Source organism: Macrobrachium nipponense, chromosome 19 (genome assembly GCF_015104395.2).
Source record: "Macrobrachium nipponense isolate FS-2020 chromosome 19, ASM1510439v2, whole genome shotgun sequence".
Classification (NCBI taxonomy): Eukaryota; Metazoa; Arthropoda; class Malacostraca; order Decapoda; family Palaemonidae; genus Macrobrachium; species Macrobrachium nipponense.
In genome coordinates, this window is record NC_061088.1 from 17,345,180 (window position 1) to 17,369,808 (window position 24,629).

The following is a 24,629-nucleotide window of genomic DNA, read 5'->3' on the forward strand; positions in this document are numbered from 1 at the left end:
GAATAACATTCTACTATACAGTTAAACTGGGCTATAAAAAAAAAAAAAAAAAAAAAAAAAAAAAGCATGAACATGACACCCCTATTAGATAAAAAATAAAAAAATAAAAATCCACAAACTGCAGATGTAACTAATAAGAATAAGCATTCTAATCTTCAAAACATAGAAACATTTTGAACGCTATTACCAAATATTTAGTTAAAATAGTAAATGTCTGAAGAAAATGACAAAAGACAATTACTACAAAAATTTCCACTCTGTTTATGATATTCTTGTTATAGTACAATTTACCAGTAAATCTTATTAACAAACTGCAGTTTTACTTTTGTCAGCTAATAATGTTCCCTAAAAGAGACAAATACAAGTAATTTTGATACACAACAGTTAATACTGCACAAATACAAGTAATTTTGATACACAACAGTTAATACTGCACAAATACAAGTAATTTTGATACACAATAGTTAATACTCATTTATTAACCTGTCTACAATAACCTGGAATGGAATATATAAGATTTAGGCCAGTAGCCAAGCACTCTGGTCTATGAGGTCATTCAATGCTGAAAGGAAGTGACAATAAAGGAGGTTTGAGAGGTGCATCAGGAGGAAAACCTCACAGGTGCACTATGAAACGATTGTTGGAAAGGGTGGAAAGTAAGATGGAAGATAAGAGAAAATGAATGGAGGTACAGTAAAAGGAATGAAAAGGGTTGCAGATAGGGGCTGAAGGGATGCTGCAAAGAACCTTAAGTAGTAATGCCAACAATGCACCGCATGAAGTGCACTGATGGCAGTGGGTAGGGTAATCTGCTAATATGGGATTGAGTCTTCATAACTACATATACAGTAAGTCCTCGGGTTACGCTGGTCTCGACTTACGATGTTTCGTGGTTACGAACGCGCCCCCATAAAAATATAAAAAATAATATTTTGCGTCGTTCCGTCTTACGCGGTTTAGCGTCGTAAGCAACGTAAACAAACGCGAACTAGTTCCAGGCGCACGGCGGAAGAATACGCTTTGTGGGGGAGAGGACGGCGTCGCTTCGCTACGCTCAGTCCTCGTCCATACGCCATTTTGGTTGTTTACACTGCCTCTCTCTCCCTCGTGTTGTATCGTTTTTGTAACTTTTTGCTCTTTGTTATGGCTCCCAAGCGCAAGGCGGACTCTTCTGATGGTAGTGCATCGAAGAAAAGAAAGGCCATCACCATGGAAATTAAAGTGGACATTATAAAGCGATCCGAGAAGGGAGAAACGCCAACAAACATTGGCCGCTCGCTTGGCCTTAGCCGTTCGACCGTTGCTACCATTATTCAAAGATAAGAGCGCATCGTTGAACATGTGAAAGGATCTGCTCCTATGAAAGCGACAGTGATAACTAAGCAGCGTAGTGGTCTAATAATTGAAATGGAAAGGTTATTGGTGCTTTGGTTGGAAGAACAAAATCAACGGCGTATCCCAGTCAGCCTTATGGTGATTCAGGAGAAGGCGAAAAGATTGTTTGAAGCGTTGAAAAAAGAAAAGGGGGAGGGAAGTGAAAGTGAAGAGTTTGTGGCTAGTAGGGGTTGGTTTATGCGATTTAAGGCTCGGGCCAATTACCATAACCTTAAATTGCAAGGTGAAGCTGCTAGTGGGGATGAGAAAGCAGCGAGTGAATTTCCTAAAGCGTTGTCTGAGATAATTAAGGAGGGGGGTTATTCTGCTCAGCAAGTGTTTAACGTAGACGAGACAGGTTTGTTTGGAAGCGTATGCCTAACCGCACTTACATCGCCAAGGAGGAGAAGTCAGCACCCGGTCATAAAGCCAGCAAGGAGAGGCTAACTTTACTTCTTGGGGGTAATGCTGCTGGCGACTTCAAACTGAAGCCCTTGTTGGTGTATCAGGCTGAAAATCCAAGGGCACTCAAGGGCATTTGGAAGGGTCAACTACCAGTAATTTGGAAGTCCAACAAGAAGGCATGGGTGACACTTGCAGTGTTTGAGGACTGGTTCGTAAACCATTTTGTGCCAAGTGTGGAGCGGTATTGCGCCTCCAAGGGTATCCCCTTTAAGGTGTTGCTAGTGCTGGACAATGCCCCTGGACACCCTGCCCAGCTGGGAGACTTCAACCCTAATGTCAAGGTGGTTTACCTTCCACCTAATACCACGGCCCTTTTACAGCCTATGGACCAAGGAGTGATTGCTTCGTTCAAGGCCTACTACCTACGAAGGACAATTGCTATGGCTTTACAGGCAACTGAAACCAAGAAGGACTTGACTCTGAAGGACTTTTGGAAATCCTACAACATCCTTGATGCTGTAAAGAACATTGCTGCTAATTCCTGGGAGGAGGTTAAGCAAACAAACATGAATGGTGTCTGGAAGAAAATTTGTCCTCAATTTGTGAATGATTTCCATGGGTTTGAGGACACAGTTCAGCTAGTTGTCAAGAACGTTGTTGCCCTGAGTAAGGAAATCAATTTGGAGATGGAGGTTGATGATGTTACAGAGCTGCCTGGAGTCTCATGGCGAGGAGTTATCTGCTGAGGACCTGATACAACTGGAGAAGCAGATAATAGAGGAAGAAGAAGAAGCACCCACCCCAGAGCCTAAGGCTTTCACAAGGCAGGACTTGATAAGAGGTTTTGCACAGTTGCAGCAAGCGTTGTCAACTTTTGAGGCTCAGGATCCCAACTTGGACAGGGTTCACTAGGGTTTCCAGAGGCGTCATGGATTTGATGCAGTGTTACAAGGAGATCTTGGATGAAAAGAGGTCGCTCTCTGTTCAGACTAACCTGGAGCAGTATTTTAAGAAGGTAGAGAGGCCTGCAGAAGATCCTGTACCCTCTACCTCAGCTGCCTCTGCTAATCCAGCACCTTCTGAATGTTCTGCTAACCCAGACTCACCTGCCCCAGTATCTCCAGCACCTTCTGTAGGTTCTGCCTCACCTAAAGACTCACCTGCCCCAACATCTGCCTCACCTCAAGAATCACCTGCCTCAGCATCTCCAGTACTAGAATGTTCTGCCTCAACTCTAGAATCATTTGCCTCACCTCAAGAATCATCTGCCTCAGCATCTCCAGCAACTTCTGGAGGTTCTTTTTCTCTTCACTAACCTCCCCCAGTCTCTCCAGCACCGCAGCTTCCTCTCCAGTGTGCAAGCCAATCAAACTAATAAAGGTAAGGAATTGTTCTCTCGTTGTTATTGATAGGTATTTACATAAATCATGTGGTATTTTTTTCAATGTTTCCGACTTACGCTGAAATTCGTGTTACGATGCATCGTAAGAACGGATCAACGTCGTAACTCGAGGACCCCCTGTATATATATTTTTATGATACTTTTGTTTAAATAATTTAACTGAGAATAATTTATACTATACTTTATTGACAAGTCATATGCAAGGGTTCTAATTATTACCTAACAAAGAAAACCTTCCTCTGCGGTGAGAATTACCTTTGGCATCTATTTTCCAAGAAACTTTAGGAAAAATAGTCTTCATCACTAGAAAATGTGGTATTAATGAATATTCTGAGAGTCCAAAACCCATGAGTTTTGAGGGTCAACTTCTGTTTCAGTGAACTATTCCATTTTCCATACGGATGGAGTGCCAGTAAACTAAGTGACTTGGAAAAAGTATTGGTATGACATGATAAAGGTAACCTGAGTAACCAGTACCAATTTATCTTGACTCCATAGTCTGGTTAAACTAATTAACAGAATTAATTCTACAAATTTTTAATCAATTTGTATTTTTCATAACTACAAACCTAAGGTCTTTAAGTATGGGAAAAATCTCTATTAGCTTGCTGGATCCAGTTAAAAATAGAACAAGAGTTTGGTGACAGCCAATGGTAAGAGATAATAATAAACTTATAATTATACATATGTTGTTCCCTACTATTGTAACAAAGAAAACAGACAGGTACTGAATGTCTTTAGAGAAATAAAATGATTTCATACGGCTTACCTTAGAATCAAAATTAAACCCCAAATTAAAGGCTTGCTTCACTGGGGTTGCTAACACTGAATAGGCACGTTCATAACACCAGTCCTGTAATACCTACAAAAAAAAAAAAAAAGTAACATCAAAACAAGTTAAGAATTTCAGTTGACGCTTGTACTCGACAGTGGAAAAATTCATCTCAATGATCCTTAAAATTTTACAAGATCTTGAAATTTAATTATCACTGCTATATATATAAATCTGACATGGATTGCCTATTTAAGGATGAATTCACAAGATTACATTAACCAAATGAGAAACATATTTTGCTCCAAGAGAAATAAATACATACTTAATGAAGATGTTCATACATGAATTGCCAGGGTAACTAACCATTTCCATTCCTAACCAAGTATTCTTTCAGTTCACTTCTGGCAGACCAACCAGTAAAATGACAATTTAGATGACTGCACAGCCTTCAGGATCTTTTCTTTTTATTTTTTGTACAAGATATTGTCAATATAAAATTATGGTACCACCCAATATACTCAAAATTTTTCTTGCACTGATTTCTGTAGCTATCCCTACCCTACATGGGGAAATGGCATATTTTTAACACTTACCTCTAAATCTGGTCTAATCATAGCTTCTAAAACATTTGGAATCATGTCGTATTCACACTCTAACAAAAATCTCTCTTTATCAAAAGTGGGATCCATCTTGCATATCTCAGTCAAAGCCTCTGATAATTCTGTGCGTTGAAAGACTCCTCCAAACAATTCAGTCATCTGAAATAACCAAAGTTACACATAACCTGATACCAATAGTAGTCATAGTCAAATGCACCTTATCATACTACCCAGATTTCTCTGAAAAGTACTAAATATTTTCATAATTTTTATTGGTAGTTACAGTACCACTTGTAATGCTAAGCACATTTTAAAATACCTCAGTTTCAGGATTCCCAGTTCTTCAATTTGTCTATATTAGTCATTTATAAATCTTCAATTTGTCTATATTAGTCCTTTATAAATTTAACAGGATGAATGAAAAATTTTGAGCATTAAATAATTATCTTATTTGATGCTGTGATTAGCAAGAATAATTATACACTAGAATGGAAAAATATAACTAGCAACTTTAATCATACATCACAACAGTAAGGAGAGAAAATAAATCACTTTAATGAAAGCAATGGAATGAATTTCAAGTTTAGGCCAAAGGCCAAAGTACTGGGACTTATGAAGGAAACAGAGTAAAAAGGCTGTAAAGATGTAACATGAAGAAAACCTTATAGTTGCACTTTGCAACAATTGCTGGAGGATGGAAAGTAATATGGAAGAGAATATGCATGGAGGTGCAGTAATAGAAATGAAATGGGTTGTAGCAAAGGATCTGAGGAATGCTGCAAAGAACCAAAGAACCTTAAGTGCACCACGTAAGGTGCCCTGATGGCATTAGCCCCATAGAGCCTTGACAAGTATGGCTGAAATTCAACTTACCTTGTCTTTAAATAGCAATGATGCTCGAACAACAGGGTTGTCACTTTCATCTAATCTTGTCTTCCAGACAAGCACTTTGTTCACATATGGATTATTGTCCTTGAAATTCTGCCAACTCTGAGCAAACTGGGAATCTCTATGTAACACCATACCCTTGGCTTCGGTGTTTGCCTGAAATAAAGAAAATTTCTATGAATTATAGTATGTACAGTATTCTCGTATTGGCACTAAAATTTCTTGTAAAATTTTCAAAGTGCATAATATAATGATCACCATTCAGAAGATAAACCCTATTCATATGGAACAGGCCTACAAGGGTCACTAACTTGAAATTCAAGCTTCCAAAAAAAGGTGGTGCTCATTTGAAATAAATTACAAAAAATATAGGAAATATGCAAAGAAAAGCCCAGTTATTAGAAAGCAAAGATAAAGTAACAAATTAATAAAAAGATAAGTATTAATAAATAATCAAAAGTATATGTTTCTGGTGATAGAAGTTCACTCTCGACGTGGTTCGGAAGTCACGTAAAGCCGTTGGTCCCGTTGCTGAATAACCACTGGTTCCATGCAACGTAAAAACACCATACAAACAAACAAAAGTATATGGAGAATTGGTTTGAATTGCACAACATCCTCAAAAAGAAATTCCACAGTCCAATGGTGTGAGGAATAAGACCTCTGGAACTGAGAAGTTGGACAGCAAGGCACATTTACTGCACATTGGTGCTGCTAATCAGCAAATCTCATTGCTTTCAGCAAGAAAAGACGATCAAGGATCAATTGTCATGAAAGAACTTCTCTACTACAACTTACGAAAAATTGACAAACAAGAGACCATCCATCAATGGTCTACGTATTAACTAAGGAAACAGAAACCTACCACCACAAACCACTCATATATAAAGAGAAATCTCTCGTAGAAGTAGACATAAGCATATAAGGTCTTACATATACCTAACTTCTGTGGGGCATTTGCTGACACTTTCATTATATGTTTCTAAAAAGTAAGATGTTGGTCAAACGTTAAATGTTTCTAAAAAGTAAGATATTGGTCAAACGTTAAATGTTTCTTAAAAGTAAGATGTTGGTCAAACGTTAAATGTTTCTAAAAAGTAAGATGTTGGTCAAATGTTACACCAAGTACAGTACCTTCAGACTCATTCAACAGAAAAAGAGTAAGTGACTTAATAACCTAGAGCTCTAAAAATCTCTATATGTTCATTACATACAACACACACCCATTACATACAACACACACCCATTCTACTAAACAAAATAGGAATGTATTAAAAGCATCTCTAAGTAATTTCTCATAGAATGTTTCAGAGAATATTGAACTAACATGTTTGTATGCATACCACTTCCATGTGCATATTGTAGATGGAACAGAAAATCCTTTGCAGCATCCCTTCAAACCCTTGCTGCATTACTCTTATTTTCTTACTGTTTACATTCCCATCATTCTCTTCCTAAATGGCTGTAGATGTCAAACTGTGTTCTCCCTTTACCTTATCCCAATTTTTCACTATTATTTGAAAAAGAAAAATCCTTTCAGTATGGGGGTGTGCATGGCCATATAACTCTTCGATTGGCACCTGAAGAGGAACCACCTACCAAACTCGAGATACAAAAATGTCTTGGAAGTCTCATTACTCTAAAATATAATGATAAGCAACAAAGATAGCAACAAAGATACCATAGCACTTACCTGAATTATTCTCTGTTCTGCTTCTGGGTCTCGCTCTACTCTTTTACGTAGTACTTTTGGAGCTTTATACACACGAGCACCAGAACCCCCAAAAGTGGAATGATCTATTTCTTCTTTTACTGCCTTAGCAGTTTCAGATATAGTCTTGAAAGTCTGGGTTCTGCTGATTTCTTCACCCTTCTGGGACAATGTTTGCGTTACTTTTTGAGCTTGTTTTGATGCTTCTTCAGTTAGCTTACCTACAAGACAAATCAAGAGCATTTAGTACTTGCATTGATATCAACTGAGAGACCACTAATGAAATACAACGAAAATTGCATATTAAGATGTAAGGGAGAAGAAGAAAATAAAAGAACTAACAAAACTAAACAAGACACACACCTTTAAAAATAGTCAGTTGTTAACACAGTAATTATGTCTAAAGATATAATCTGGAGGAGTCTCAATAATCAGTTATAAATACAGTAATTGTGTAAATAAAGATATCCTATTTGTGAATCATCAGTTATCAACTTCTCATTCAAGACAAGACCTAGGAGTCTCAAAATATGACACAGTGGTTTCATTAAACTACCTAGTAATAACTATTGTGGTGTGTCTAAATTAAAAATTAGTGGGCTGAAAGCCAACTTTTGTCAGCAGCTTCGTTGCTAGAGACTCTCGGATAATGAAAATCAGATACGTAGTAATAGTACATGGAACTCACTGTGCAAAGCAGTTGGCTTCTAATACTACATACAACAAACCAGATTGGAGAATGATGATGATAATGTTAAAATACACTAAAATAAAGAAAAAGCTGATTGGTAAATACTATAGAGAACATTATTTTGATAATTGCAAATGAATTAGAAAAAAAAACTTACTTGCTTTCTGTAAGATCTCGGTTTTTTGGGCTTCCTCGACTGTCTCCGATACACGTTTCTTTATACTTTCTAACTGTTGTCTAGCCTTTTTGGTTCCTTCTGCTGTTTCCTCCTCAACACTTTGATATTTTTCCCTAAAAGTTACAATAAAAATGTTGAAAAACAATTCATCTTTCAAAAACTGAGCTTCGTCAGTAAAACTGATAAGAGCATATTTACCTAAAGTCCAAAAGAAACCCAGCTTATGAACGTCATTACTATTATTTTCATATTGCATTATAAAAGCATGAAAGCAATTTGTGCTTCATACATGTTTAATTCTAGTATTTTCCTACACAAGTCAAGCTTTAATTTATTATACCAAAAACTATATTGCTCCACTTTCATCGCATCAAGCATTACAGTATTAAAAGCAGAATCAAAGGATGATGTCATATATGTTTAAAAAATGCAATAGTGAAATGGAAAAGAGAAATTCTAAAGCAATGTAAACTGGAAAACAAAAGAAAAATACATATGAGAAAGTGGTTATGTAGATTCCATGGTGAAATCAATACAGTACTATACTCTGTTTTTTTTCATCTGTCCATCCGCCTGTGGTGTTTTCACATGGTAACACTGCTTGCCGGGCTTTAGATAGTTACGCTATGTGTAAATTTTAGGTAAATAAAAGGATATTTGGGTGTACATTTGCAACTGAAAAGCATTTTAATAATTTACTGTATGTGAATTACATGTTAATATTTGAAATAGGATATTGTTATTATTGTTGAATGTAAGATGAATGTGACTATCTAAAGCCCCGGACGCAGTGTTACCATACACAAACACCACAGGCGGCTGGACAGATGGAAAAAAACCGAGTATAGGTATCAAATGAAAGAATGGCATTAACATGTTCATGATTGAACAAAATATATAATATATGGGATTTTAGATGACTCCAGTGTACATAAAGATTTACTGAAGGAGAAATGGACAGCGAGCATCATCTAATGCAGGGGTGCACAACCTTTTGAGCTACTCGGGCCACATCATCAAACATATATCTAGTCGAGGGCCACTAGACTAGATTTTACATGAAATGATAAATAGTTTGTAGAATGTTTAAAGATAAAAAAAACAGTTGCTCACCTGTTTTGTTTTAATGAGATTTTTGACACCGAGATTCATGTACAAGTTTTTTTTATGTTAGGATGGAAATTTGTGGTTGCCAGTCTTAAAACAGAGTGCAGATTTTGATCACTTAGCCTGCTACGAATATTTGACTTGGTCTGGTTGAGCAGACTAAATGTTTGTTCACATATGTAGGTAGAGCCAAATAAGCTTGCATAAATAGCAGCTTTGTTTCTCAAATAAGGAAACTGATCTTTGGCCAAGCAATTATAAAAGTTGAGCAAGTCCCCTTCATTATACTTGGTACGAGGGCTGTCATTATTCTGAAGATCAATCAGTTCGATTTGTGCTTCGAATTCTACTTCATCAGGAGATACAGAAAAGGGGTTGCTGAACAACTTCAAATCATTGACTTCTTTCTTTAGGTCCTCAAATCGGCTCTCAAAGGCCTCCAAAAGTTTTCCTAATTTTGCTGCATAATATTCATGTCTATTGCATACTTTGTGTTTCTCACACATAAGTTTGTAATTTGGGAAGTGTCCTAACTCTCCTTTAACTATCTGTAACTGAAACAATTTTAGTTTTTGTTCGAAAGCTGTCACATAATTGGCTAGCTGAGAGATAAGTTGGTTATTCCCCTGAAGTTTATGATTCAAGTTATTTAAATGACTTGTGAGATCTACAAGAAATGACAAATCACAAAGCCAGTCAGCATTTGTAAGTTCTGGTACCATCTTATTCTTTTCATAAAGAAATATCTCAATTTCATCCAGAAGACTGATAAATTTTTTCAGCGTATTTCCCCTGCTTAACCACCTTACTTGAGTGAAAAACACTAAATCGCCATATTCTGCTTCAATTTCATCAAGAAATTGCTTGAATTGCCGGTGATGCAAAGCTGAGCGTGACTTGATAAAATTGACTGTAGAAACTACAACTTTCATTACATGATCAAAGTCCAGTTCTTTTCCACACAAATTTTGTTGATGTATTATGCAATGAAATTGTTTCAGTTCATATTTTCGCTCTCCAAGGTGTTTAATCAATAGCTGCACCAATCAATTCTGCTTGCCTATCATTGCAGGAGCCCCATCAGTTGATATTCCTACTAACTTGTCCAAATCTAACTCAATTACTGAAATTTGTTCTAAAAGTCCATTAAGGGGACCGTCCGCTATGATGTCTATTTTTTTTATTTATTACGCAAAATACATAATTTTCATATATGTTTTAGATATATATAATACCTTCATCATATAAAAATTTCAAGTCATTTGATGAAAAACTTTTCGTTTTATTAGCAAAAATCATGATTTAAAAAAAAAAATTGGTAGAGTTTTCTCCGCTAATATGACATCAGTTGTATTGAAAATCATACCATAAAAACTTCTTTATATACGGAACAATTCTGTGTGGCAGAATTTTGATTTTTTAATTTTTTTATTTTTTATGATTTTTTTTTTTTTTTTTAGTCTAGACACTCAAAAAATTCTAAAAAAAAAGAAAAAAAAGATATCAAAATTCTGTCACACAAAATTATGGGATTTTTATTCCTCTTTCCAATGATATCTTTCTCTCTAAAATTGGATAATAAATAACCGAGTAATTTTTACCGACATGCGCATAAGTATGTTTTTGAGTTATGAGCTCCCAAAGATTTGCTATGTAAATTTTCGCTTTTTTCTTATAAAAGTCAAAACAACATTATTATAATTACTTTATTTGTACTTTTTATTGTTGATTTCTACATCAAGGATCGTGGTCCTACCCTAAAAGTGGTGTTAGTACCCTCAGCGTGACACCAGATAATGATGTTGACGGCGAGACATGAGACAATGAGGGCAGCTGAAAACAATTAATTTTCGTGTTTTTCTTTCAGCACACTCCTGGCCTTCGCTAATTTTGCTAGCCATAGTTGCTGAGTAGCCTTCTTGATCTTAGGTAACTTCGGCATTGCTATAAGTTCACTAAGAAGTTATAAAAACAACGTAAATAGCTAGTAACCAAACGCAAGTGCCTACGCGCATGTAACCGCTTTGACGTCTGTGGCGTAACTGAGTCATTCTCCGAGTCTCGTCTATAAATAACCGCTCTGAGCAGCTCGCTTCTCGCCCAGTGTCACACTACCTTTCATTGCTACCAGATGTATGAGAATTTCAAAAAAAATCTTAAAAAATCGCTGTATATATGCAAAAATAAACACACAAAAACGATTCTGTCAAACTCAAGTCATACAGACGACGCAGTTACGATGACGTCATCATTTAAAAACCGCTATATCTTCATTATTTGTGAAAATAATTGGCTGAAACTTCTGGAAAGCATGCACGGCATGTTTCTGCATAGATACAAGTAATAACTCGATTTTTTATTTTTTCAAATTGACATGTCATCCGCCATAGCGGACGGTCCCCTTAAGTAAATCACTACCAGTTGTCTGCCCCTTCAATGAACTGAGCCCTACGAGTTCCTCATGAATAGAAAAGTCCTCTGTCACACCACATACAAATACAAGTAGCTGAGCCGTAGATGTAACATCAGTTGATTCATCAGTGGCTAGGGAGAAGTACACAAATTGTTTACTTTTCTCCTTCAACTGGTCTACTATATCACCCGACAAATCAACAATACGACGTTGCACTGTCATACGATTCAAACTGATATTCTCAAACTTTTTCAAAACATCTAGAGAAAGTTTTTGAGCAGCAAGTAGAATACACTTTTTAATGAAATCCCCCTCTGAAAATGCCTTGGAATGTTTAGCAATCAGGTTTGCAATTTCATAACTCACTCCTGTTACGTCCTGTGCCTCTTTATTTTTCTGAATAAACATATTTTTCTGCACATGAAAACCTTGCATTAGTGATTTAATTTTCTGCTTTCTTAGATCACCAACAAATTTTTCATAAGGCTTGTGCTTTGTCAGATAATGCCTTTGCAAATTGTATTCCTTACAAATGGCCACACTATTCTGGCATATCAAGCAAATGATTTTTTTTCCACTGTTTTCCACAAAGAAATATTTATCTGTCCATATTTCTTGAAATTTTCTATGTTCATCTTCAAGCTTTCTTTTTCGACTTGAGTTTTTGTCCACAGAAGTACCAGAAGCCATAGTAGCTAAGCAAAATTAATCTGAAAACACTACAATGATAAATGCCTGGCCTTGTAGCAATATCTCCTATTTTAGACTGCACAGACACATATACATACTTACATACATATGTATGTGTATGTGTGTGTGTGTGTTATATAGTACATTTTTACTATTTGTAATTATATCATAAGACGGAGTAATATGTTTATATTTATTATTTTCTTTTACTGTACAGAGAGTGATATATTGTGTTTTCTATGATAACTTCGAGGGCCGCCATGTGCTTCACTGGGGGCCGCATGCGGCCCGCGGGCCGCCGGTTGTGCACCATTGATCTAATGCTTGATGGGCGGGCCTTTTAAGTAGCAGAATACTTGTTAAAAAATATAAAAAAAAGTAACAACATTAATGAAAAGTTGAGACTGCTAGACTACTGATAAAAATGAGATGTGACTACAAAACACAAAGGGAAGATATTAGCAATATAGTTGAAAAGAAGTGTGGTGTCTGGAGGCTGGATAATAGCCTGACATCTTGAAGATCAATTAGTCAAAATATTAGAAAGGAAAGCAGCAGGATAGTCCTGAAGATGCACCCCAAAATAATATAGAGAAAAGGTAAAGGTAAACAAAGAGACCAAATGGAAATTTGGACATGCATAAGACAGGAGGCAGTGGAGAGAACACATTTTAAGATAACCTACAATATGGAAAATCTGACACAACATCAAGATGAATCAGTAAAATATGAATGAATACATTTAGCAAGCTAATTCAGGTCCTTCATAGGTCTTACAGTTAAGTTGATGTAAGGTAAGATATTTGCTTGGTGATGACTTATTCTGTAAATATGATATTGTTATAATACAATAAAGTTTCATACATACTTACCTGGCAGATATATACATAGCTAAGACTCCGTCGTCCCCGACAGAAATTCAAATTTCGCGCCACTCGCTACAGGTAGGTCAGGTGATCTACCGGCCTGCCCTGGGCGGCAGGACTAGGAACCATTCCCGTTTTCTACTCATATATTTTCTCTTCCACCTGTCTCCTTGCGGGGAGGCTGGGTGGGCCCTAATCGTATATATCTGCCAGGTAAGTATGTATGAAACTTTATTGTATTATAACAATATCATTTTCATACAATCAACTTACCTGTCAGATATATACATAGCTGATTGGCACCCTTCGGTGGAGGGTAAGAGACAGCTACTACTGGAATAGACAGGTAAACAACATCTGTTGTAGGTATAAAATAAAAACCTTGGTTCCTACCTGATAGGTGGTAGACTTCGTGGGTGTTTTCCCCGTAGTCTGCATCACCTCAAGAAACTTTAGCGAGATATGTGATCTATGGCCAAGAATTCTTGTGGGTCTGCCGAAGGGGTCTTATCCACTTACTCGGCAGAGCCTGAAAGGACTTTGTCAATGGGTGCTGATCCACTTACATGACAACACACCTTATTAAGGAGCACACAACCAATCCCGACCACCTGATCCTAACCACCATGTTAGTATTAAAAATTGCTCCGAGTTATCCCCAACTCTTCGCAACAACCGTAACTCAAACCACAATGTACACGCACACAATAATTTCAAAAAAAAAATTTTATCTATTACAAGATATCACAAGAGTTCCTTACTGAACTGAAGTGACTGGCCGCTTGTGCGGCAACTGCACTTGTTCAGCAGAAAGTCTAGAACATATCTATTAGACTTAAGTAGTAAAAAAAATTTTTAAGGATTGTTGTCAGCTCCTGTACCCAGGATTGTGCCCGCAGACACAAAAGGACCTAAGGAAAAACATTTTTCATAGGTCACACGCACATCCTTCAAATAGTGAGCAGCAAACACAGAATTACATCTCCAATATGTCGCTTCCAAGATATTCTTCAGCGACATATTTCTCTGAAAAGAGAGAGACGTCGCCACTGCTCTCACTTCATGAGCTCTTACTCTCAGGAGTTTTAAAGAATCATCCGTGCAAGCCTTATGAGCGTCCGTAATTACGTTCCTGACAAAAAAGGCTAAGGCATTCTTAGACATAGGTCTTGATGGATCCTTCACTGAGCACCAAAGACCTTGTCTAGAACCTCCCAACTGTTCCTTTTTCTGTAAGTAAAACTTTAACGCCCTTACTGGGCAAAGAGACCTCTCCGGTTCCCTGCCGACGAGACCCGATAATCCTTTTACCTCGAAGTTTCTCGGCCAGGGATTCGAAGGATTTTCATTCTTCGCCAAGAATAATTCCTTGAAGGAACAGATGGCTGAATCTATATTGAACCCGACTTTGTCACTAAGGGCGTGCAGTTCACTAACCCTTTTTGCCGTCGCTAGTGACAAAAGGAATAAACATTTTCTCGTTATATCACGAAACGAGGCCAAATGTAGGGGTTCAAATCTCTCTGAAGCCAAGAACTTCAGCACTACGTCTAGATTCCAGTTAGGGGGAGAAGTAATTCTAGACTTCTTGGTCTCAAACGACCTAATCAGATCATGCAGATCCTTATCGTTTCCCAAATCTAGGCCTCTATTCCTAAAGACGGCCGATAGCATACTTCTATAGCCCTTTATCGTGGCTACGGAGAGCTGCGATTCTTCTCTCAGAAATAACAGAAAATCAGCTATTTCTGTTACAGAGGTACTGGAGGAGGACAACTTCTTTGACTTACACCACCTTCTAAAAACTTCCCACTTGGATTGGTAAACCCGGATAGTGGAAGTTCTCCGGGCTCTAGCGATCGAGCTTGCTGCTTTACTAGAAAAGCCTCTCGCTCTGACAAGTCTTTCGATAGTCGAAAGGCAGTCAGAGCGAGAGCGGGGAGGTTTTGATGAAACCTCTCGAAGTGTGGTTGTCTGAGAAGATCCCTCCTTTGTGGAAGGGATCTGGGGAAGTCTACTATCCACTCCAGTACCTCTGGGAACCACTCTTGAGCTGGCCAAAAGGGGGCTATCAGGGTCATTCTTGTCCCCTTTGAAGTCACAAACTTCCTGAGTACTTGCCCCAGAATCTTGAATGGGGGAAATGCGTAAACGTCTACCTGAGACCAATCTAGCAGGAAGGCGTCTACTGCTAGAGCTCTGGGATCTTCTACTACTGAACAGAAGACTTCCAGTCTCCTCGAGAGGAACGTGGCAAAGAGGTCGACATGAGGAGTTCCCCAAAGAGACCAGAGCTTGAGGCAAACGTCTGAGTGGAGGGTCAATTCGGTATGAAGGACCTGGTTCCTCCTGCTCAGCCTGTCCGCTCTTACGTTCCTTACTCCCTGAACGAACCTCGTCAAGAGAGAGATGTTCCTTTGCGATGTCCACAACAGCAGTTCTCTTGCGAGTTCGTAAAGGGCATACGAGTGAGTACCTCCTTGCTTCCGAATGTATGCCAGAGCGGTTGTATTGTCCGCATTCACTTGTACTATTTTGTTGCATACTAACGGTTCGAAGCTCTTTAGAGCTAGGTGTACAGCCAGCAGTTCTTTGCAGTTTATGTGCCAGGACACTTGAAGAGCATTCCAAGTGCCTGACACTTCTCTCTTTCCCAAAGTTGCTCCCCAACCTTTTTCCGACGCGTCGGAAAACAATACAAGGTTTGGGCTCTGTATTTCCAGGGAAGTACCCTTGTTTTCCCTCAGTGGGAGTAACCACCATTCTAGATGTCGTTTTATTAGATCTGGAATGGGAAAACTGTCCGAGAGGAGTCCTGTCTTCATGTTCCACGAACTTCTGAGGAAGAACTGAAGAGGACGGAGATGAAGTCTTCCTAGATGAAAGAACTGTTCGAGCGAGGAAAGGGTCCCTAACAGGCTCAACCATTCCCTCGCCGAAGTCCGTTCCTTCCTTAGGAAGAGAGAGACTTTTTCTAAACCTCTCGCTAGTCTCTCTTGAGAAGGAAATACCCGAAAACCCCGAGAATCCATCCGAATCCCAGATAGACCAAGTTCTGGCTGGGGATCAGTTGGGACTTCTCGAGGTTCACGAGTAATCCTAATGTCTTTATCAGGTTTAGTGTCACAGTCAGGTCCTCCAAACACTGTTTCTCTGACTTTGCTCTGATAAGCCAGTCGTCTAGGTATAGAGATATACTGATTCCTTTCAGATGAAGCCATCTTGCCACATTTTTCAAAAGGTTCGTGAAAACCTGAGGCGCCGTAGACAGGCCGAAACACAAGGCTCTGAATTGGAAGATCCTTCCCCCCGTCATGAAACGGAGGTACTTCTTCGACGAAGGATGGATCGGGACGTGAAAATAAGCGTCCTGGAGATCCAGAGACACCATCCAATCCCCTTGGCGAAGAGCCGCCAGGACTGAAGCAGAGGTTTCCATGGAGAACTTCTGTTTTTGAACCAACTTGTTCAGAGCGCTGACATCCAGAACTGGTCTCCAGCCCCCCGAGGCTTTCGCAACCAAGAAAAGACGATTGTAAAACCCTGGGGAGCTTTGATCCAGCACAAGTTCTATAGCTCTCTTGTCCCACATCTGATCCACCATTTGTTGAAGAGTATCTTTCAACACAGGGTCCTTGTAATTGGCGGACAAAATTCCCTCGGAGTTGACGTCAGGGGAGGATTGTCCAGGAAAGGAATGAGATATCCCTTCCGAAGAACCGACATCGACCAAGCGTCTGTGTCGATGCGAGTCCAGGCTTCCGCAAATCCCCGGAGCCTGGAACCTACTGGTGTTTGGAGGAGCGCCACTTCACTTTCCCCTTTTAAAGGGGCGGAACGAGGCTCGACCTCTCTTTTCGGTCGTTTTCCTTTCAGCGGTAACTCTAGTGGGAGGGCCTCCTCGAAAGGGCCGAACAGGAGTAGACCCCACTTTCTTCTCTCCCACCATCACTGGTCTCTTCTTCCTGGACGATTGCAGGAGAAGATCCTGAGTCGCTTTCTCCGTCAGAGATCGGGAAATATCCCTCACCAACTGTGACGGGAACAGAAAATCAGACCTAGGGGCGAATAACAAAGCTGCTCTCTGCGAATGTGATACTGATTTCGTCAAGAAAGCGCTAAAAACAGATCTCTTCTTCAAGAGACCTGCTCCAAATAAGGAAGAAACTTCCCCTGAGCCGTCTTGCACCGCCTTGTCAATACATGACAAAATTGCCAGGAGTACATCCGGTTCTAGCCCTTCAGGGGCATGAGCCTTCTTGGACATCACCCCAAGGGACCAATCTAGGAAGTTAAAGACTTCTAGAATGTGAAAAAGTCCCTTGAGGAGATGATCCAACTCTGAAAGACCCCAAGTAATCTTAGCCGTGTGAAGGCTATGTCTCCTGGATGCATCTACCAGACTGGAAAAGTCAGCTTCAGCTGAAGCTGGAAGAGTGAGACCCATATTCTCCCCAGTCTGGTACCAAATCCCTCTCTTGCCCGTAAGTCTAGGGGGAGGCATGCAAAACACTGTCCTTACTAGCTCTTTCTTAGTTAGCATCCAGCTATCCAGCGATTGCAGAGCTCTCTTCATAGAAATCGTCGGTCTCATCTTCAAGAAAGCCGACGATTTCGGTGTCTTCGAGCATGAAAAAAAGTGAACGAGGCGAAGGAGGAGCGGCAGGGATCAATGCATCTCCGTATTCCTGGAGAAGGAGAGCTGTCAACACTTTGTAGTTCGACAGTCCTTCTTTACCGTGAGACTCGTCCTCTGATTCCTCTTCCAAAATCGGATCAGCAGGAGAGGCCACTTCCCGTTCCGGGTCTTCCTGTCCAAAAACTCTCTCTACGGGAGACAAACTCCTAATAGGAGAGGGGCTAAGAGAGTGTAAAGAGCTCCTATGCTTGGCTGGCTCTTCGTACTTGGCTGGCTCTTCGCGCTTGGCTGGCGCCTCGCGCTTGGCTGGCGCCTCGCGCTTGGCTGGCGCCTCGCGCCTGGCTGGCGCCTCGCGCCTGGCTGGCGCCTCGCGCCTGGCTGGCGCCTCGCGCTTGGCTGGCGTCTCGCGCCTGGCTGACTCCTCGCGCTTGGCTGGCGCCTCGCGCCTGGCAGGATCCTCGTGCTTGGCTGGCGTCTCGCGCCTGACTGACTCCTCGCGCTTGGCTGGCGCCTCGCGCCTGACTGGTGCCTCGCGCCTCTCAAAACTCTCGCGCCTGACTGACGCCTCGCGCCCGGTTGAAGTCTCGCGTCTTCCTGGTGCCACATTCTTGCATGACAAATGCTTGTCTGGAGCCTCGCGCTTGGCTGAATCCTCACGCCTGGTTGTTACCTCGCGCTCGGCTGACGCTGCTGGTCTGGCAGACGTATCCCATCTGGGAGAATCCTCTCGTCTGTAATGCGTTTCTCGCTTGTCTGACTCTCTAATCCTAGAGGACGTTTCTCGTCTGTAGGATGCCTCGCGCTTGGCTGGCGCTACGCGCTTGCCTGGCGAATCAAAATCGTCCCACGAGTCTCTATCTGAGTTCTCAAAAGACTCACGTCTCACAGGAGCCTCACTCCTGGTGGGAGAAGGAAGACGAGTCTTCTTGACCGGCAGTCTGACGTCTTTCTTACGAGGAGGATCCTTCGAAAGGACTCCTACTAAGGCGGATAGCTGTTCCTGCACCGCCAAAATGATCCTCTTGGAAGCCTCTCCTGCGTCTTCTTGAACGAGGGAGACCTCGAAGGCGTGTTGCCCACATCATGGGACGTCAAAACCCTCTTCGCCTTCTTGATAGAAGGAGGCGCTTCTTCCGAAAAGTGTTCTGGGCTTGAATCCAAAACAGGATCTCTCCAGTGCCTTTTCAGGGGCCTGGACAAGTCCGAATCCTTCCACCCTCGTTTAGGAGAGGGAGAAGCGGACGAAGAGAAGCACTCTCTGAGGACGCTTTTTCGATAGCGGTCCTGAGCAGGCTGTCTATATACAGCACCTGCTGAAGGGACGCCTGACCGGGGGGGAATTCTCCACAACCTCCGTACGGCTTTCGACTTTCCTTCTCCTCTGGGCTTGGGAGCTTGGAAGAGGTCTAGGCCTGGGAGCGTCGCAGAGACGGTCAGACGCCCCCTCCACAACACTGGGGACACTCACTTCACTAAAATCACTTTCACAGTCCTTACCTTTCATGGTAGCCATTTTGGATCTCATCCTGTGAAGAGTAGCCTTCAGTTCAGCAATTTCCGAGGCCGAATCTGAATGTAAGGCCAGTGAGGGTCCTGATACAGAATCATAATTAAGAGAAGAGTTAGAATTATCCAAAGGCTCAATAGGCCTTGTACTACTACCCGCAATCTTAGATGCAGCCCTTCTGACTCTATCCCTTTCTAACTTCTTCAAGTAAGAAGTTAGAGTCTTCCATTCCTCAACATTCAACCTCTCACACTCATGACAGGTGTTAGAAATAGAACAATCAAAACCCCTACATTTGCGACATACAGTGTGAGGATCAACCGAAGCTTTCGGTATCCTCACCTTGCAGCCTACATTCACACACATTCTCACACAAACACTTGAATCAGACATTCTGAAGAAAAATCAAAAGCAAGTCCAAATCCAGTCCACAGTAGCGAATGCCAAAACAACGATCCAGGTACGTCACCAAAAGTCCACAAAAAGATGATCAATTGTCTAGAAAAGCAAATTCCAGTCAAGAGGTGGCAGCAACGATGTTGATACCACCGGCGACAGAAAATATATGAGTAGAAAACGGGAATGGTTCCTAGTCCTGCCGCCCAGGGCAGGCCGGTAGATCACCTGACCTACCTGTAGCGAGTGGCGCGAAATTTGAATTTCTGTCGGGGACGACGGAGTCTTAGCTATGTATATATCTGACAGGTAAGTTGATTGTATGAAAAATATAATTTGTCATTCTATTACCTTGCTTTTTGCAATGCTTCGGATTTTTCTAGTTTTTCCATATCTTTTCGGAATTCTTTCAAGCTTTCCTTCATTTTCTGATTTCTTGCCATCTCATCTCTTAAATTTTCTATGATCTTTCCAAAAAAGGTGGGTGGTCTTTGTGGAGGAGGCCGAGCACTGTAGAATCTCTGAAAAGACAAGAGGAAATGACTTAGGATTATGTGAACTATGTATATAGCAAAACTAATATTCAACATTACAAGAGCCATATGGCTACTGTAACTACAATTTAACCTACATCAGAGAGCTAAGAATACTGAATAAAGGTACTACATCATACATTATTTGTAAGTGCTAGAGATGGATAATTTAGATAATCAAAATGAAAGAAGGTAAGAAGGAGAAACAAAAATGAAGTACTATATCAATAAAGAAAAAAGGATGCTGTAACTTTAAACAATATGGCACCGTATCAATAAAGAAACAAGGCTGCTGTAACTTTAACTATCAATGCCACTTCTGCTTTGCATTCACAGGATCCTTAGCATAAACAAAAGAAATGCATGTCTGCACATGGAAGAAAATTGTGTACAAAAAATAACATGAAGCACATGTCCTTGCTTAAGACAATCCAGGGCTAAAGACAAATAAATATATAATATAAATAAATAAATATTCAACTGCAGTATCAAAATAATTACATGGTTACCTTAAAATACAGACCTTGATACATAGTTGTGACTCCGCAGCGCCTGCGGTGACTGCATAGGGACTTAAACTGCTTTGATGGCACAATGGACCCCATCTTCTGGATAGTAACAACCGAATTTCCTAAAATGAAGAGAAAAATAATTTTAAGACTTAATACCCATCTACAAATTAAATATTTATTACAAATATATCTTAAAAAATAAGTATAAAAAAATTAATTTACAAAAATATTTTTAAAAAATACAAAACACGCTATATACACACAAAAATTGAGGGAATCCTTCTTAAAACTATTATTTACAATATGTGATTGCCAGAAAAGGTGTCAGACCATAGAGGTCAAAACGAGAAAAAAAGGGTGAGGAAAAAAAAAAAAAAAAAAAAAAAAGTAATAGGAAGTGGCTAATTTTTTTTATAGAATTAACTCATATTATCCTAGAACAGAATTATGTAAAAAAATCTGCACTAAGATGTAATCTACTGTTATATCAGAAATGTTTCTGTCTCTCTCTCAAATAATATTTTATGAATATATTTACAAAAAATACAAAATACGCTATTTACACACAAAAATTGAGGGAATCCTTCCTAAAACTGCTATATATAATATGCGACTGCCAGAAAAGGTGTCGGACTCATAGAGGTCAAAATAAAAAAAAGAAAAGAAAGAAAAAAAAAGGGTATATTTTTTGGCCAAAAAAATTGTCAAAATTTCACGAATTATTTGGTAAGAGGTCGGGGTTACGATTGTTGTGATGAAAGTGTCCCAGCGTCTATGAGTACAAGTGGTGTGCGGATTTAGCACAGGAAATGGGAAGTTTGTTGACACAAGCGACATCACAAACATCGAGATGGCGTCAATCTTCTAAACTTTTTTTTATCGTAAGTAAAAATTTCCAAAGCGTTTTGGGGTTGTGGGCACTGCGTTGGCCACCCTTTTCATTACCCTCTGTTTAAATCTTAAAATATGGCCTTAATTTCTAATTTTGGAGAAAATACTTACTTCGAGAGGAGAGTAGAGGTCTTGAGCTCCTTCTCTCACCACCAACAACTCATGACTGATGACCATCTCCGGTGTCAGGACATGGGACGTGTTACAAGTACTTTTTCGGAGGGTGGTCTAGCTGTGGTAGTCGGTGAGTTGGCCAGTCCATGCGGTTGTTTACCCTAGATGACAGTAGATAGGTCAGCTACTACTAAGTAGATACTAGTTAGGCTGGATGTTTACAACTAGCCTATGGCTACGAGTGGTGTGCGGATTTAGCGCAGGAAATGGGAAGTTTGTTGACACAAGCGACTCCACAAATATTAGGCTAAGATGGCGTCAATCTTCAAAATATTTATAGGCTAGTTGTAAGTAAAAATTTCGAAAGCGACATGGAGGTAGTGTGCACAGCATATGGCCACACTTTTCATTACCCTCTGTTTAATCTCAAAATATGACCTTACTTCTGACTTTGGAGAAAATAGCTACTAAGTACTTAGGTACTTCGAAAGGAGAGTAGAGGTCTCGCGCTGCGCCTCTCACCACCAACTACTCATGAGTATGCCTGATGACCATCTCCGGTGTCTGGACGTGTTAAAGTACTTTTTCGGAGGGTGGCCACAAACGCGGTAGTCAGTGGCTCGGCTAGTCCAGTCGGTTGTATACCCTAGGTACCTAAGCTAATGAACAAATCATAAACCTCGTGTGACATTTAACGAGTGTATAAGCAGCAGCCTTATACAAGTCTGCAGGATAGTCCATAACCATAAACTAGTCTGTAGTCTGGAACCTAATCAATAGCTTTGAAAGCTGGTTTTCAGTCAAGATATACTACATTAATTTACGCAAAATGTAAATTGCGTCAAGCTAGATTGAATAATTTGGTTTACGCCGGTCACGCGATGACGGCAAAGGCCACACTATCTTCAGAGACCCTTCAGTGGATAATGTTTTATCATATATATCTATTGCACATTATTCATTCTAATTAGCAAATAAAATCTTAAAATGTATGAATTCCTTCCATACTTACGAGAAACCGTAAATGTTTACAGGCCTGCGATATGGAAGCAGCCATTGTTGATAGTTTCTGAAATCCACCAGAGAGAATATGACAGTCCTCTATTCAAACTGCGAAATTAAAGGGTAAAAAGCCTACTAGTGTGACTCATAGGCTATAAATATAATAATAATACTTAAAAATACTATTTTTATGCAATTATTCGCTTTAAAAAAATCTGAATATGCAAGTATTAAAATTGCAAAAATATTCTACCTTAGGATATATGTCAGGGGCAACTGATGATGTAACAGTAGTTAACTAGAAGTTTCTCGGTTCACTTACGCTGACAACGGTAAGGGAATGATGAAAATAAGTCGGTTAATCACAAATATGAAGAAATGCCATGATACACTAAAATAAATCATGGTAGTTTAGGTAAGCACGTAACCATTCACTAAGGAACAATTCGTTGAAAAATGTTTGGCGTGGTGCTTACTATCAGAAATGGATTAATAATGTCAATGCAGAAACTTCATGGTACACTAATATTTTACTTGCTATTAATAATTAGTTAAGGTTCTGATAATGACAAGGAGTACCCCTCTAACAATCGATGTTCCATTTCACTTTATGATGTATAATATACTCTTCAAGATGATACCCCCATAATCCAAACTTCTCGTATTAAATATAATTTAAAATATAATACTGGAAAATATAATTATGGATTACGCCTACACACACATGAGCGCGCGTACACACAAACACACACACACAGAGTCGTACTATACATTACATATGTGTATTGTAATTGAGTTTATATGCTTTACTCACACATGTCCACATAAAATGAATATATTATGGGAAGATTAAGTTACATATACTGTGCTTTCCCAGTTTTTTTTTTTTTCAATGTATAACTTTTACGCCATTCTTCCTTCTAGCATCTCAGATCATATTTTTCTCTTCTGATACATGATTAATGTAAATGTAACCTTTGTCTGAGGAAACTAGCCATATATATATATATATATATATATATATATATATATATATATATATATATATATATATATATATATATATATATACACACACACACACACACACACACACACACACACACACACACACATATATATATATATATATATATATATATATATATATATATAGATAATGCCACGGAGCAAATTGAAAACACGAGAACTGACGAGATCTTTCGGTCTTAACGACCCTTTACTTAAGGCAAAAGCAAAATTGATCAGAACAGAGAAAAGCACAGTATAAGTAGGTACAGTATACAAACAGACATTACAGTATTAACATAAAGTCCAATTCACTTTGAAGAAACGAATAAACGAGAAAAGCCACACGTGGCCACAGGTAATTTAGTCAGAACACAATACATATTGAGAACAGAGGCATATACGACCGGACAGTAGAGATTTAGTAAAATTCCGAGTATTAGATTAAGGATTTAGGAGCGGTGTGGTCAGACACATTGGTCAAAGGCATTTTAAATCGAAAAACAATAAAATTTGTATTATAACGTGAAATTTACAAAAATGCTCATATAAAGAGTGAGAAACGAACATAGGATATAAATATAGAGAACATGAGAGAGAGAAAAAAACACTAGCTAAAAACATGTGGGATTAATTAATTAGTAGTTATTTCATTTATTTTAAGGTCCTTCTTCATACACATTTTACAAATATATAGGTCCAAATGGTAAAGGGTCGTTAAAACGGAAAGATCTCGGCAGTACTCGTGTTTTCGTTTCCCTCCGTGGCATCACCTTTATACATTGCATCACGTTTTATATATTTCGGGATCAAGTTATCCACATATATATATATATATATATCCGTGGAATATAGTACAATAAAACTCCACAACATTGAACGAGTCACATAGCTACGTTTAAGGCTCATCAGTATAAACTACACCATT

The 24,629-nt window shown here is 39.4% G+C and overlaps 1 protein-coding gene across 2 annotated transcripts; it reads right to left on the reverse strand.

Annotated features, from left to right (window-relative positions):
• Nucleotides 1–3,707: 3,707 nt before the first annotated feature.
• LOC135214263 (mitochondrial import inner membrane translocase subunit TIM44-like) lies at nt 3,708–22,806 on the reverse strand. Of its 2 annotated transcripts, none has more exons than XM_064248374.1 (8): nt 22,704–22,806; nt 20,698–20,805; nt 19,993–20,162; nt 8,003–8,136; nt 7,137–7,375; nt 5,429–5,599; nt 4,550–4,714; nt 3,708–4,043 (listed from the first exon to the last, which is right to left on the reverse strand). In XM_064248374.1, the coding sequence occupies exons 1-8, from the start codon at nt 22,746–22,748 to the stop codon at nt 3,723–3,725; spliced, it is 1,353 nt and encodes a 450-aa protein (XP_064104444.1). In that variant the 5' UTR covers nt 22,749–22,806; the 3' UTR covers nt 3,708–3,722. The 2 variants fall into 2 exon arrangements, with proteins under 2 accessions (XP_064104444.1, XP_064104434.1); XM_064248364.1 differs by lacking the exon at nt 22,704–22,806 and adding an exon at nt 21,689–21,834.
• Between the last annotated feature and the right edge of the window lie 1,823 nt (nt 22,807–24,629).

What these genes read in the sequence shown, in the direction of transcription:
- LOC135214263 (XM_064248364.1), bottom strand. Translation starts at nt 21,754, where the DNA reads ATGGTCATCAGTCATGAGTTGTTGGTGGTGAGAGAAGGAGCTCAAGAC. An exon ending in ACCTCTACTCTCCTCTCGAA is followed by an intron (nt 20,806 to 21,688) that starts GTAAGTATTTTC and finishes TCTTCATTTTAG; the next exon opens with GAAATTCGGTTGTTACTATC. An exon ending in TGATTAGACCAGATTTAGAG is followed by an intron (nt 4,044 to 4,549) that starts GTAAGTGTTAAA and finishes TTTTTTTTGTAG; the next exon opens with GTATTACAGGACTGGTGTTA.